This window comes from Stigmatopora nigra, chromosome 9 (genome assembly GCF_051989575.1).
Source record: "Stigmatopora nigra isolate UIUO_SnigA chromosome 9, RoL_Snig_1.1, whole genome shotgun sequence".
Lineage (NCBI taxonomy): Eukaryota > Metazoa > Chordata > Actinopteri > Syngnathiformes > Syngnathidae > Stigmatopora > Stigmatopora nigra.
This window is the reverse complement of record NC_135516.1, coordinates 4,744,570-4,760,198: the sequence shown is the minus strand read 5'-3', so window position 1 is coordinate 4,760,198 and position 15,629 is coordinate 4,744,570. Positions and strand designations below refer to the sequence as shown.

Genomic DNA, 15,629 nt, shown 5'->3' with positions numbered 1-15,629 from the left:
ATATATATATATATATATATATATATATATATATATATATATATATATATATATATATATATATATATGTATATATATATATATTAAATAATTCCTCTCCGCTTGATATAAAAAAACAGATTAATAGGAGTTTTATTCCAAGTCCTTTGTCTTATTGCCATGGGTCCATTGTCTGCGATATTCGAGGGATTACTGTACTCGCCTGACTAAGCGTGAGATGGAAACGTGTCAAGTAACAAAACAACCTAAAAAAACATCATTGTTTGTTCTGAACGAATCAGACAAAACATAGGCTTTGTTCTTGTTTTTTAAAGCATGATAAAAAAAGCATTGCTTTAATGGGAGCACTCTCAGAACGAGTACATGATTAACCAGTAAAACAGCTATACAATTAGATATTATAGTAATGTCAACCTACTAAGATATGGTATTTGATGACAGTAAAACATTATCTGGTTTTATGTTTAGTGAAATTTAGGAAAGACAGTTCACTAGTCAGCCTCTGTCGTTTGCTTAATCTTACCCTAAGAGAACATGTATGTCTGCTTGTTTATTTTGGAGATAGTTGGCTAAGATTGACACTTTAAGTTCAGACTGTAATTTGAAATATAGTAGTTTTTTTGTCTTTGTCTAGGGAAAAATTTGCAACAGTTGCAAGGACGTATGTTTGGTCGTTTGACTAATATACCAAAGCTCGTTAGCAGCACCTACTAGAGGAAAGTATAAAACCTCGAGATTAGATTAGTACTGAGATCTCTTCTCAGAAAAGGAAGCGACAATAAAAATATTCAAAACACACAAAAAAACATGTTAATTCACAAATCGATCAATGTATGGTAATTTCACTCTAATGCATGGTTTCCTTTTTATACTTCTATTCAGCTGATACACCATTAAATATGCTCTTCTGAAAGATGGGGTTAGTTTCTCTTACTTTTAACTGCTCATTTAAATATCTGCAGATAGAAAAGCAGCCTTGCTTTTCAGTTTAAACAAAAATGTCAACGCTGCATCTTTCAGAAAGAGTGTTATGCCTATGCTCAGCAGGATATGTTTGTGGGGGAGTTTATCTGTTAGCCAAATAAATACTGAGTCTTTGGAAACTTAATACTGGGCCATGCATGAATCAAAAACTTCAAGAGAGATTGTATTTCTTCAATGTGGTGGGTGGTATTCTATTTTTAATCAAAACGTTTGAAAGTATATTAGGCCTTCCTCTATACGATGGCTTTTTTTTACAAATGTTTCCAGGTGGTAATCTGTGCTTTTCCACTATATGTTCAAATTTAATGATAATGATGAAGGATTAAAACAGCTTTAAAAAGGGGTTGCTGCTGAGGCTATCCCAGCCAACTGTGAGATGTAGGCAAGGGATTTGGTTGGCAGCCAATCAGAGGGCACAATGAGACGAACAGCCGTATACACTCACACTCATACCTAGGGAATATTTAGGGAGTGTTTTTGGGATGCGGGAGGAAACCGGAGAACCCAGGGAAAACCAAAGCAGCAATGGGGAGAACACGCAAATAGTTGGAATCTTGCGGAGATGACACCCTCAATTTCACAACTGTGAGGCGGACGTTCTAACCACTCCTCATTGGGCCGCTTACAGGATAATAATAGGCCTAAATATATTCCAAAAACAAGATGGCTTTGCAAAAGTTGCACAATTACAATAAAAATGCAATGTTACCTCTACTTATGAAATTAATTCATTCCAGAATTTATTTCGCCACTTGGATTTTTTTGTAAATAGGGCAGATGTAAATTCTCTAATTTGTTCCATGGTCCTAAAAAAACTATCAACTAAAATATTTAAATCTAAATTTCAAAATGTCCCAATTTTGTATGGAGGATGTGAAAAAGGAGAAAAATGAGTGAAAAGGATCATGCTAACGTTAGGCAACAGACAAAGCACACAAACACACGCGAATGAGCACACATCTAAACATATGACTTCAAAACAACTTGTTATGAAATCGCTGATTTTTCAGAAATAGTCTGTATGTTGACCAATTTGCTCCTCTATCTGAAGGAATAACAGTCCATTTTGTCATTTAGTACAGAGAGGCGATACAAAGGAGTTGTCGCCTCTTATGCTTCCTTCTGCTTCAATATGGTGGTAGGGGGATTACGGCCGTATTGCTTTGGAATATCTGTCATGGATGGATAACAGGGCCCGATTCTTCATCATTCGGACAAATAATTTTAAATTAGGAATAAAGTTGCTTTAAGAAACTCTTGCAAGGCATGCATTTTTAATTTCTCTTTGATATGTAGGCTAATTGGGACCTGAGGAGCATAAAAACAAATAATTCACTTTTTACATGATGAAGTTTCTGAGAAAAATTATGTCCACATCATAAGTGGACGCCAGGCCCTTGTAGTGCAAAATTTAACATTGTAGTCTTGTGACAGCCAAAAATGTGATTTCCACCTCAGGAGAAATATTTTATGAAATGCCAAATTTTCATTTATGTTGTTTTAGTTGTTCTTCACAGAGCTGAAGCAAATCCTTCATTTATTTGAAGAAACGCTACATTTTTAGACTCTTTGGATTCTACTCATTATCCGTTGAAACAATTTTATGTGAAGTTGCAGCTTCTTAACTTTTTTGTGTTCACTTGCTGTGCTCTTACGTGATATTGTATTGTAAAATTTTTCCTAGGAGGTTAATCACGCAAAAAAAAAAACTCAAGAAGTTGTGAGCCAATAGGAGTGTCAGGGTCAAGTAGAGCACAACGTTACTGCACCAATTTCAAAATAAATAATAATACAAATTATTGCTGGAGCCTTTCCAAGCTGACTCCGGGCCCGAGGCGGTAGCCACACCCTGAATCGATGGCCAGCCGACCGCAGTTTTTATAATTATTGTTAACAAAAAATTTTGATGATAATTTCCATAATCGTTTTATCGCCCAGGTCTAATATACAGGGAATGATTTGGGCATAAAATACCTATTTAGAAACACATCAATTTGAACCATTGCCTCATTATCTTTTATCTATCTAATCCTCTCAAGTATGTGACATCAAAGGCTACTTTATCTGCATAGAATATTATTGCCATAGATATTCACTCACTGCACGTGATAAACCCTTCTAAAGAAAATTTTGATGTTTAACTCACAAGTGTAACACTAATGAGATTGTGGAGACCCAGCTTCCCTTAATGTATTTTTCATTTCCGCCTCAGGTATGTGGTCCTTCTCTGTATCCGAACTGGCAATCCCAGGTGCTGAAATAGGACGTATCTCAGCAAGTGACGCTGACCTCGGGGAAAATGCCAAGTTGGATTTTTCAATCTTGGAGGGTGAGACAAGTGACACATTCAATATCACTGGAGTAAATCAAGAGGCGATCATCATGCTCAACAAGGTGAACAATATGATCTTCGTATTTGCATTTGTACCTTCTTGTACTTACTATAGCAGGTGTGGTGAACACGTGGATCTTGGGTCTTATCATAGTTTGTATGTACTGTTGTTTCAAGTTTCTCTTATTTTTATTCTCTCTTAAAGCACACTCAAGTTCATCAGGGTCACGACTATATGGCGCATTGCATTTAAAGCCGCAGTATCAGTAATTTAAGACTTTTAAGTGTGCCTTATAGTCGGGAAAATACGGTAAAGGGAAATTATATTTAAAAATAATTTGGTATCTTGGATTTTTTTATGCTGCTTGTGCTGTAATGTGGGGCTCTTTGATGATCACAAATTAACATTTTTGCTATTTTTGTCTTGTTCGCCACCCCTGCACTATAAGTAAACACAAAAATTAAAGGATAATATTTAAGGAGTGTAAATGTTATCTAAATCCAAGATGTACAATACATTGAAATTATTAATTAAGTAAACTTGAAGATTACTAAAACCAGGAATTTTCTCCTGTGTTAATGAACAATATGAAATACGTGTTTAATGGATACTTGCTATCTCTCTTGTTCTGTTCTGTGCTAGTCTATACGGTGTGTGCATATCATTGCACGGACTGTAGGTGTAGTATCGATGTATTTATGTATTGTTGGAGCTACTGTTCTATGAAAAGAAGAGAAATGTGCCAGAATTGGTAACCACTAGCATTCCCTAGTGAACCATGATTCAAGGTTTTCACATTGAATAATGTTATATACTACAAATCACAAATAGCAGTTCCTGAAATTTACATTCGGCAGACGGCACTGACATCACTACAGTATCCAGAATTTTACACTTTTGTGAGATTCTACAACTCAACAAGACGTGAATAGGTGGCTGACTGATTAGAACATCACCCCTGAGTTAGGGTTAGGGTTAGTAGAAGTACCACTGTATAATTTTTAGTATTTATACGACGCATCCTCGAATGGGTTGCTGGAGCCTAACCCTGCTGACTTTGGGCGAAAGGCACACAACACCCTAGATAGGTCGCCAGTCAGCTGTAAGGATAATGAATCAGTTTGCCCTTATCACTTCAGAGACGAGAGGGACTTTTGCGCTGAACAATTTGTGTTGCTGCAAAGTTAGCCTTCACCCCTGTTGACATCACTGCTGTGGGTTGAATCTCGTTAACAGCTGATCTAAGATAGCTCAGACGTGTGCTGGACACACAAATTGTAGTCAAACACAGGCACTGATAAAACCCAGGAAGAGAAGTACACACAGACACATAATATTACACTTGACCTTGCCGCTGCCCATTTAAACTATGAGGATGATATTAAGTGAGATTGTTGGTTTAAGGAAAGAAAGAAGGATGTAACCTTTCTCTGTGATGTCAGTGACAAGTGGGTAAAAGACTTGGATGGGACATTAAAGAGGTTGAGAGAAACAGTTAATGTAAAGAATTATAAAATAAGATTGGAAGAGTAAAGGTGGGAACAATAGCAAATGGAGATATAAAGGGAGCCAGTGGAGGCAACTGAAAAGTGACGCAGCAAAGAAGACAAGCCATTAAAACCCTGCAAGTCTAGCTACAGGATGAAGCTGCTTATCACTATTGATTTACTTTCTTTCCCCCAGAAACCTCAAGCAACAAAAACATATCTATTTACTCTTACTGCCCCCCTTACCTTCTCCAGCTATCATCAGCCTCTGTCTCTATGCATTTCGTTACTTTTGCCCTCTCTGACCAATGTGTCCACAAATAGACACACACGTTTAAATGCAAGCAGATGGAATCTTACAAAGAAATCTTCTCCATCCCTTTACTCCCTCCTCTCTTGCATCATCCGTGCTGGATTTTGTGTCTACAGGCCATGTCAGAGAGTAAGGATTGTTTGTGTGTGACTAAGCCTGAGTCACAATTTCTCTCTGTCTCTCTCTCTCTCTCTGTCTCTCAGTCTCTCTCTCTCTTTCTTTCTCTCTTTTTCTCTCACAATCTCTCTCACTCGCCTTCCAACGCACACCCGAGCACACCCACATACACTGCACAATGTAAATGAAACTAGACATTTTCAAATTCATTTTATGTTCCAGGTTGTCTATTTAGTTGTTTTGTTGTTGTTGTTGTTGCTATAAATATTCCTTACAACCCACTCATTTGCTATGTTTGCCTTATATACCTAATTTAGTTTTGATAGAGAATTTGAACAAGGCCAAAATAGAAATAAAATATAATTAGAGAATTAGCATAGGCCTCTAAGGGTGCATTTGCTCCTTGACTTTAGTTGTGCCCCCAAATGGGCTGACAGAAATTGTGGGTGCTTAGCAGCTGTTGGTTTGTATTTTCAAGGAGTTTATGGGGGAGTATGAGACAGGGTATTTCATATCCACTTACCCACGCTGTAACCCTCCAATTCAAAGTCTGATTCTGTTTTCTGAGCCATCGGAAGCCAAGAACTAACTGGTGCGTAGGAGAACAGATTACATGAAAGGCCTACCTTTCCACATGGTTTTCAATTATCATAGTGTTTTTATCTACCCAAGTCAGATATCATGACTAGGTGTTCGGAACGGGTGGCATGTGACACTGCAGATTTTTTTTTTTTTTATAGAACAGGGGAATACCGAGTTGAACATGGCTTTCTTACAAGGATGCATTCAGATGTCAATCCTCTCTACAGTAGAAGCAACACTTCTGTCGCAGATACAATTGTCTCTGACTGGGTCAGCTGATTTTGCATTGGCTCCTTGGATGGGATGGTGGGTGGTTTCGCATCAATTGATGATGAAAGATGGGCATTGTGGTGCGATGCCGCTCATTCACTAATTTACGGAGAAGAAAAACCTAGCACGAAGCCAAAACCTCCATGGAATCCAGCTCTACTGAGATCTCTTAAATATACTCGCGGAGGCTTCAACGGATGGAGTTCCACTGCAGCCTGAAAATGGATTGCGTATTCGGCCACACTGAACTTTCCCTGCCACAGGTTTCCCAATATCCACACTGAGACATGGAAAACAAACTCTTTTGTCCATGTGCTGATCCTCGACCAGCTATTTAACCGCCAGCCGTAGTATATTGAGATGTTTGACTGCTTTGGCCTCAATGGCGCCTCTTAGGTTTTCGTTCTCGGCTGAATCCATTATGGCCAGTGCGTTCTGTCAAATGCAAAAGACAATGATGACGGGCATGCCATGTTCAAATGTTTATTAGCCTGGCACAAGTCCACAGGTCAACTCCAAATTACAACAAAAAATAATCTGGCACCAAAAAATCATCACGAGCCCGGACAAAAGACAAAAACATAGGGCAGGCCTTTATGTAGTCACAGATTCGGAGTTCCTTGACCATAGGTGATTCACTAGTAAAAGACAATGGGCAAGAGGGGTACTTACAGACTAGGTCTATTGACACACGGGTGTGGGCACTCGGGTATGATAGACTGAATAGGTGTAGACAGGACAAAATAGTAAACCACGACTATAAAGCAATTTTAATCAACGTGAATCATTATACGATTTTGAGAAGGGTTTGCAATCCTGCTGTTTATGCACCTACAGAATCTTGCTATGTACTTTAAGGACAGGCAATCTTTGCATGTGTCAGTTTGTGGTTATTATTTCCATATTCTTATCCTTAAAACGGCTGGCTAATCCTTGGTCACACACCAGCAACGAGCCCAGGATTATCTGTATTTTCTCACAAGAAGATGGCATACAAGAAGAGAGCGACCAATGTATTTGTCTCATCTCATTTTCTGAACCGCTTTTTCTTCATTATGGTCGCGGGGGTGCTGGAGCCAATCCCAACTGTCTACGAGCTAGAGGCGGGGGACACCCTGAATCGGTGACCAGCCAAGGGCACAAGGAGACGGACAACCGTGCACACTCACACCCATACCTTGGGGCAATTTAGAGTGTCCAATCCGCCTACAATGCATGTTTTTGGAATGTGGAAGGAAATCGCAGCACCCGGATGAAACTAAAGCAACATGCAAACTCCACACAGATGGACAGAACCTGGATTAGAACCCAATGAGGCCGACGCGCTAACCATTTGCGCCACCGGGTCACCCTAATGTCTTAGTCTGTAGTTTTGAATTGGAATCTCATTGCATTTCAGTGTAATGAGAGAGATACAGAAGAACAGAGACCTTGAGCAAAGAAGAGTGAATGAATGTATGATGCTCTTTAAAAAAACAAAAACACATTAGAATCAAATGTATTTTTTTCTACAAAATAAATAAAAATACAATTTCTGTTTAATTTTCGTTATGTGATTTCAAGCATCTGTTAAGAAAACAGGGCTCATATACTCATCTCCTTAGGTTTAATAAGACTCTTGGTTTTACAGCGGACCATTTGCACTGTTTGTTACAAGTCATATGGCATGACACTTGTAGAATGAGGCTTGGCTTTGTCTAGCTTTAAAGGCATGGACATTCATGAAAAAGACCTCACTTGAATGACACATACAGCTCCATACCATGCACATAGCTTTCTGCATTAATACCACCTACCCGCATACCTCCCACATAACACCAACGATCTTCTATTTTTATATGCGCTTTTAAAAATCCAGATGGTTTAACGGCTTTATGGACCAGTTTTGTTTCTTATATTATTTGATCATTACAATACCTGCTATCTAAAGTTGCATTAAGTCTTATAAATCTGTTTTTTTACACTGTCTTGTGTGTATTAATGTAATATTATATCAAATTCCGCATGTATTATTTTCAGTCGTATAAAGCCATAATGCATCTTAATCACTTTACATCAGAGTAACAGAATGTCCAGTCTTAAGCTGATTTACTTTTGTGTTGTTGTCTCCCAGTAATTATTTTATTTTTCTCACAGTTCTGGGGTTCGTAACGCTGATGGGTCATCACTGTGTGGATTTTGCATGTTCTCTTCGGATTTTTGTGGGTTTTCTCCGGTACTCTGGTTTACTTCCACATTCAAAAAAACATGCATTTTTGGCTGGTTGAACACTCTAAATTGCCTCTAGGTATGAGTGTGAGCATGAATAGTTGTCCATCTCTGTGTGCCCTGCGATTGGCTGGCCACTCATTCAGAGTGTCCCCTGTCTGGTGCCCATAGTTGGCTCCAGCATGCCCCACAACCTCTGTGAGGATAAGTGGTTCAGAAAATGGAAAAAAAAGTCTCAACACAATCATTTTCTTTCCAGGCTGTAGACTACGAAAGCAGAAGTTCCTACTCTTTCTCTGTGGAGGTTCTCAACCCAACTGTGGACCCCCGCTTCTTGCGTAGAGGGGCGATTAAAGACCGAGCTTCAATCAGAGTAGCTGTTCTGGATGCAGATGAACCTCCAAGGTTTTCTAGGACAAGATACCACATGGATGTTTCAGAAAACTGCCCTCCAGCCTGCACTGTTGGCCGAGTCAGTGCTGTCGACCCAGACACTGGTCTGACTAATAACATCAGGTATATTCAAATCTCCTATCCAGATAGTAGATTGCTTCTATTAACTATGGGTAAATAAAATAAAAAGTCTCATGCTCTTTAAGTTATTACTCAATTGGGTAACATTCTAATGGTTTATTTTACAAATACATATATAAAACATTTTTCCAAAAATTATATTTCCCAAATGTGTATATGATGAATTTCATTTATTTCCATTAATAATAATAATAATAGTAATATAGAATATATACAGACAATAATATTGTTCTTAATATTTAGCAAAAAGTCTATATGTAAATAGCAGAGCATCAACAATTTTGTTGCCTAAAGGATTTTTCTCAAATGTGGGTATAACGGTGAATTTCATTTATTTCCATTAAAAATAATAATAGTAATATAGAATATATACACATGATAATCTTTTTCCTAATACTTAGCAAAAAGTCTATATGTATATAGCAGATGATCAACAATTTTGTTGCCTAAAGGATTAAACACACAGGTCAACGTATTCATTAATTCATCATCCGTACTGCGCATCCTTGCAAGGGTTGCCGGAGCTTATCCCTGCCTACCTCGGGCTAAAGGCGAACTACAGCCTAGACTGCTTGCCAGCACTCACAATCGTACTGCAAAAAGTGAAAATCGTTCCCATGCTTGCTCACACTGAATTCAGTTGAGTTAACCACTAAATTATCCGGGGGGCTGCTTTCAATATACACACATGTATTTCTCTCTGCATTTAAGAAAAAGCAATATATTTCCACAGATTCATATTTTAGGTATGTTCTTTTTCGCAACAAAACAACTTAACATTACTTTATTAACTTATCAGAAAAAGAAAAAAAAACAATCAACATTTATTAAGACACTTTTGTAGATCAGGGTTTAGCACAAGTTAACAGTTTGTCCTGATGGAGTTGATAATTATTTGACAGTAACAAAAACTAATTTTGCCCCAATTATCTAAGGCAAAATGCTAATAGTGAGTGTATGGAGAAAAAAAGTGATGGTTGATGTACCAAAAGAGTTATTCATATGATCTGTAGCATTTCAAAAGAGTCCATATCAGCTTTGATAATCTCCTCATAATAATTCTTTGGCCATTTAAAAATTCAGACTTTGTCTTATCACTCCCATGCACACTGGTGCCCTGTTTTCTTCTTCCACAGTGCTTGTTTTCCAATCTTCCCCACAGCATCTTTTTATTATTATTATTGTACTTTACTTCTCTATGCTCCCTTTTTTCTTGCACCTTACTTCACCTTTCTTCTCTCAGAAGAGTTTTTCTTTGTCTCTTTTTTTCAGGTTTTCCATTGATCCTCAGTCAGACCCAGAGGCTCTATTTCATATCACCCCAGATTCTGGGCTCATCACTACAGCCATGGAACTAGATCGGGAACGCGAGCACTGGCACAACATTACTGTCATCGGCACACAGAGAGGTTAGAAGTCGTTCTTTGCCTGTCACTTAACGATGACAACATCATGAGAGCATGTTCTATTGAACTTTCTTTTTTTATTTTTTAGATTAGATATCTTTATTCAGCCCATATTCGGGAAATTTCATTCTCACATTAGCAAGAGGGTGATAATACAGACACAGACATAAATAAATAGGTAGTAAATCAGGTAATACATATATAAATAAATAAATAAGCGTGTTGCTGAAATATATATATATATATATATATATATATATATATATATATATATATATATATATATATATATATATATATATATATATATATATATATATATATATATATATATATACATATACACATATACGCATATAGACATATACATCTTGTGGAAGCCTTTCTGTTTGTGGTTTCAGTTTTATCCAACTTTACAACGTCTTTTTCTTGAGTCTGTATCCGTTTTTGCTATCGCAAATTAGATGGCGCCGCTTAAGTGGCAGCCGGTGGCGGTAGCTCCGTCCAGTCTTGTTAGTTTTGTGGTTTTGCTGCTTTTCTGTCTCCATGATTTGATTTGGTGATTCCTAATGATCCCATTCACTTTGCTTTGCTTTGTACTTTTGCTGTGTTGTTCTGCGGCCTTTGCGGCTGTACTGTATAACTTGTTACTATGTGTTTTTTTTTTCTGTATCTGCATTCCCCCCTTCTTGCTACTCTCATAATGAAATTTCCCCAATACGGGATGAATAAAGTTATCCAATCCAATCCAAACCAACCCATACATACACATCGATCTACGCTGCCCGTGATCAATCCATCATTTAACACTGCTGACCTCTATGTCCAATCAACAGTGGATGTTTAAAGTGTGTAAAATTCTGATTAAAGTTTGCCAAAAGACAAATCCTATATATTTTGTGGATAAGTTTAACTTAAGGGTAGTGTATTTTCCCCCCAACACCCCTAAGGTACAATATGATTAGGCCATACATTCAACCTGAAAAGAAAAAGTAAACATGCAAAAGAAAGCAATGATGAGAAGTACTTTAATTTGCATGGGTTTTAGGCACTCGTCTGTGAATAACATTAGATTGTCCAACCGCCACAGCGCCAAAAAAAAAAAAAAACATCTTAGTATTATGTCAAACCTTGGACAGCTCAGCAAAGTAATCAAGAGGGGAATTTGATTAGTCTATGGCAAAAAATAGCAGATGAAGAAAACATTTATCCGGCCTGGTAGACATAACTAAAACTCACTCTCCACTATAACACAATTAATGAGAGACACACACACACACACACACACACACACACACACATACACACACACACACACACACAAACCAATATAAGGACGTGAGTGACATGTACAGCATTTATTTTGTGCATTTCATGTGGAATCTCATTATTCCAGCCATTGCCTTTGCAATAATGCATTAGCACTTCTATTTGCATTGCATTTTATTACAACAAATTCCCAAAGAAAGAAAGCTGAAAATATGCTTTCATTTAGACATGAGTGAATTAATAAATGGTAATCATCCTGCACTGTTGTGAGTAATTGTATAGTGTTAATTTGCATAAACTTTTCTGGTTTCTGACTTTGGGGAATGTTTTACTAGGGTCAATTTAAATAGATTAGATAAAAAAGTTTTCATCTCTTAATCAGCATTTTTATTCCTCCACAGTGGGGATATTTGGGTGGGGACATTGAAACATGTAATTATACTGAAATTATAAATCAACTGTCTATGAAATCTGAACTTTGAAAAGTGAGAAATGTTATCATGTACACTTCGGGCAGGGAATAGATGGATCATTAAAGTCTCACTAACACCCCAGGAAATACTTTAATGCATTTGATAGATTGGATTTATCTGAGCCACAACCCGTAGTCTTTCTCTTTTTAAAAAAGAAAAACGTTTTTAATCTTAATTTGCTGTTTGTCAATTGACTCTTTTTGCATGCTGCCCCCACATTCATTTATTTTAATGACGATTGCTTTGACCAGGTGACAAATGATAGTTTGCTAGCAAAACGTTTTTTTTAACAATGACTTGGTAATTGACAACAATGCAGCCCAAAAGTGCAGTAGTAAAAATAAATTGAAAAAATCTCATCTTTATTTCAGAGATTATTTGTTTTCCTTGGCTTCACATGCGGGTGGCCCAGTGGAGCGAGTGGTTAGTGTATTGGCTTCACAGCTCTGGGGTCCTGGGTCAAAATCCAGGTCACATCTACCGGTGTGGAGTTTGCATGTTCTCTCTGGGCCTGCGAGGGTGTCCTCCAGGTTCTCCGATTTCCTCCCAAATTCCCCGAAAATTCATGGTAGGCTGATTGGACACTGCGATTAGCTGGCCACCGATTCAGGGTGTCCCTACCTCTGGCCCGGTGTCAGCTGGGATAGGCTCCAGCATCCCTTGTTACCCTAATGAGGATAAAGCAGTTCAGAAAATTAAATCAGATGAAATAAGAGGCTTCATATGCAATCCCAAAATTTAACACATCTTGTGTTTGTTCTGTCCATATTATTTGTATCTCTGCGTACAATTGAAGTTTGTTTGTTGCTGTTATTTGTCCACCTTGTGGTGAAGAATTACATCTCATTATACTATAATGACAATAAAAACATTCAATTCAATTATTGTTTGTGAGATGGTGGTTTCCGAGGTCACTCTAGGTGCACCTCTTGTTGTTATAAAAGAATAGAAAAGTGCAATGTTGTCAGAAATAGGAGTTAGTGCACACCTCATCAAATGCAAAATAAAGGTTGCAATATTGACAAAATCAACTCAGCAGTCCTATTTTCAAGCTGTAACATTTATTTTGTCCTATGAAATGCACATGATTGAGTGTGTGCATGTACAGATGTAGCAGTGTTGACAAATTAGGCGGTATCCCGCCGAAGTGAGTGGTTTATATTTATGTTGAGATTGATTTGGAGTCTTTGTCATCTGGAACACCTTATGTGCAGTGTGGCATTGGTTCATGATCTCTATACACTCAAGTGTCGAGGGTGCCTCGGGTGCATGAGTTTGAAAAGGTTAATATTGTTTCTCTGACGGACAAGCATGGAGTGGCTTGCAGACTGGTAGTTGGGGACTACTGCATTATACCAACAGGCATATACTATCACTTCCAGACATGACAAGAAAGGAAAAAGTGATAATCTGATTTAGTCGTTTTCTTTGTCAATATGTTTTGCCATGGATAAACTTACATTTTGCTTTAATTATAGTGGCAGTGGCGGTGTTTTTTTCTGTCATAGAAGTTTCTTTCGTCAATAAGTAGCCTCTTCCAATAAACAAACTATTGGAGGGAGTGATGACATGAGCACAGACAGCAGTTGTCTGGATAGCCAAAGGCAAGCAGTTCACTCCTGATAGCATAACGATACACTAGGAGTTGTTTTCAAGAATGGGTAATACTAATCAAGTGGCCATGATCGTTTGTGCGTGTAAGTGAATAAGAGAGAGCTGTTTTTTTGTGTGTGGCTAGATAGTGTTGAACAGCCAGAATTGTGTTCTAACTCGTCGAAAAGGAGTGAATTTTGAGCAATGAATGGGACCTCACACAATTCAAGCGAGGCTGTGAGAGCGCGTTCAAGTGTGTCCATCCATGTGAAAGTTATGGAAGACCCTTTGCTAATCCATTTAAACGACACTCTGTGTAACTCCGTGCAGATGCAAGGCTATGTTCTGCATTTTCTCCACACACACAATTCAGGCTGTTCTACCTCAGAAATAGATAGTATTATTTTTGTCATGTGCAGTGGAAAACGTCATTTTTTTTTCCAGCTGAGGACTTAAACAGGACATCATCAGCCAAATCAGACTTTAGATTCAACAAACTCACTAATAGGATCTGAGTGCTAAGAATTGGATTAACATCAAAATGGTTGAGTTTACCCATGAGTACACTTGAGCCTATTATTTGGAGTGTGCCTATCACCTTGTGTACATTCACATGTATGTTTAATGCAAGTGCAAATTGAGTTCGTATAATTTTATACTTGTAACTGATCATGTAAACGTTATGTTGTAAACAATCTGTTTTCTAATATCTCTTTCAGACAACCCCAGCCAGGTGTCCCGAGTTGTAATTGCAATAGAGACATTAGACTTGAATGACAATGCTCCTGAGCTGGACAGACAATACACAACAGCCATATGCGACTCATCCACCATTGGAAAGGTAAATATGTCCTACATGGTATTTTACACAGTACTTCAAATATTAACAACAGTATTGGAATAGTGCATTCATGGATAGGCGGGTCAGAGCATGAATGAATGAATACATATATTTCTTTTATGACTGATTCGTGGTAAGGGTCCAAGAAAACAAAAAGTCTTACATCCTCAAATGCAATGAGATTTAAGCACATCTCCCTGTTTGACAAGTTGTTAGTCACAACACCATCTAATATTCACAAACAGAAACTGGTACCTCAGTACTGTCATGCTTAATGCTTACTCACAAAGCCAGGGGTATGCTATCAACATCAGAAGGAATGCAAACCTTGCATAGTAATGACTACTGTTACATTAAAAAGGAAATTTCCCATCATCTTAGGCTGATGTAAGATATCTGTGGATTCATTTTGCTACCACTGCCACTATAGACTAGAGCTTTTTTTTTTATCAAACGGAAAGTCATATAGCAGTCTTTATATACAAGGTCATTCAAGATAGACAGAAATTTATTTGGTGTATTATACTTAATGCACATGTGCTGATATACTAATTGTTTGGCTTGTTTTTATTTCCGCTGATGCCAGCTAATGGTTTAATTTCTTCCTGAAAGCAATACGTATGTGTTTTTCTCATTAGTCTTTCTTTCTCATCTAGCTGCTTTTACAACTCACCCCATACACACTAACAGACCCTTTATAATTGGCTTTCAGGTGGTGCAGGTGTTGCGGGCAATTGATAAAGATGAGGGAGGGAACGACAGCACCGTGTATTTCAGCATCCCTCCCGAATCCCGGGCTGCCCTCAACTTCAGTGTCAGGGAAAGTGGTGGTAAGAACTCAATCTTTCCTTATCACTAGATTAATCTTCAATTATTTGTTCATTCTGCTTCTTTTTCCATACCTGTCATACATTGTCCTCTTATAGTTTGGTTCTTTTTCTTTCTCAGTTTCAATCACCATACCTACTCTAATTCTTAAGATCCATATATCACCTCTGTTGGTCCACTTGATCTTATTATTTACCTGCTTTCTGTCAATACATGCTGCTAATAAACAACAGAGAAAGTTCCTGGGACATGTAACAGATTGTCCATGTTTGTCATGCTGCACTAATTTCATCCTTCACTATCATGTTATTGAAGGTTACTTTAATTTGAGATCATTTATTTTTTCCATATTCATAAGTGTAGGTCTTTACTGTAATATTCAAATGTAGTA

At 37.7% G+C, this 15,629-nt stretch overlaps 1 protein-coding gene across 4 annotated transcripts in view; it reads left to right on the top strand.

Annotated features, from left to right (window-relative positions):
- The window catches only part of cdh24b (cadherin 24, type 2b), a 116,977-nt gene that overhangs the window by 90,558 nt on the left and 10,790 nt on the right, over positions 1 to 15,629 (top strand). For all 4 annotated transcript variants that reach the window (XM_077723994.1, XM_077723996.1, XM_077723993.1 and 1 more), the window contains 5 exons: positions 3,197 to 3,378; positions 8,554 to 8,810; positions 10,101 to 10,237; positions 14,289 to 14,410; positions 15,123 to 15,240. In XM_077723994.1, the coding sequence (XP_077580120.1) occupies positions 3,197 to 3,378; positions 8,554 to 8,810; positions 10,101 to 10,237; positions 14,289 to 14,410; positions 15,123 to 15,240 (816 nt within the window). The remainder of the gene's footprint in view (positions 1 to 3,196; positions 3,379 to 8,553; positions 8,811 to 10,100; positions 10,238 to 14,288; positions 14,411 to 15,122; positions 15,241 to 15,629) is intronic.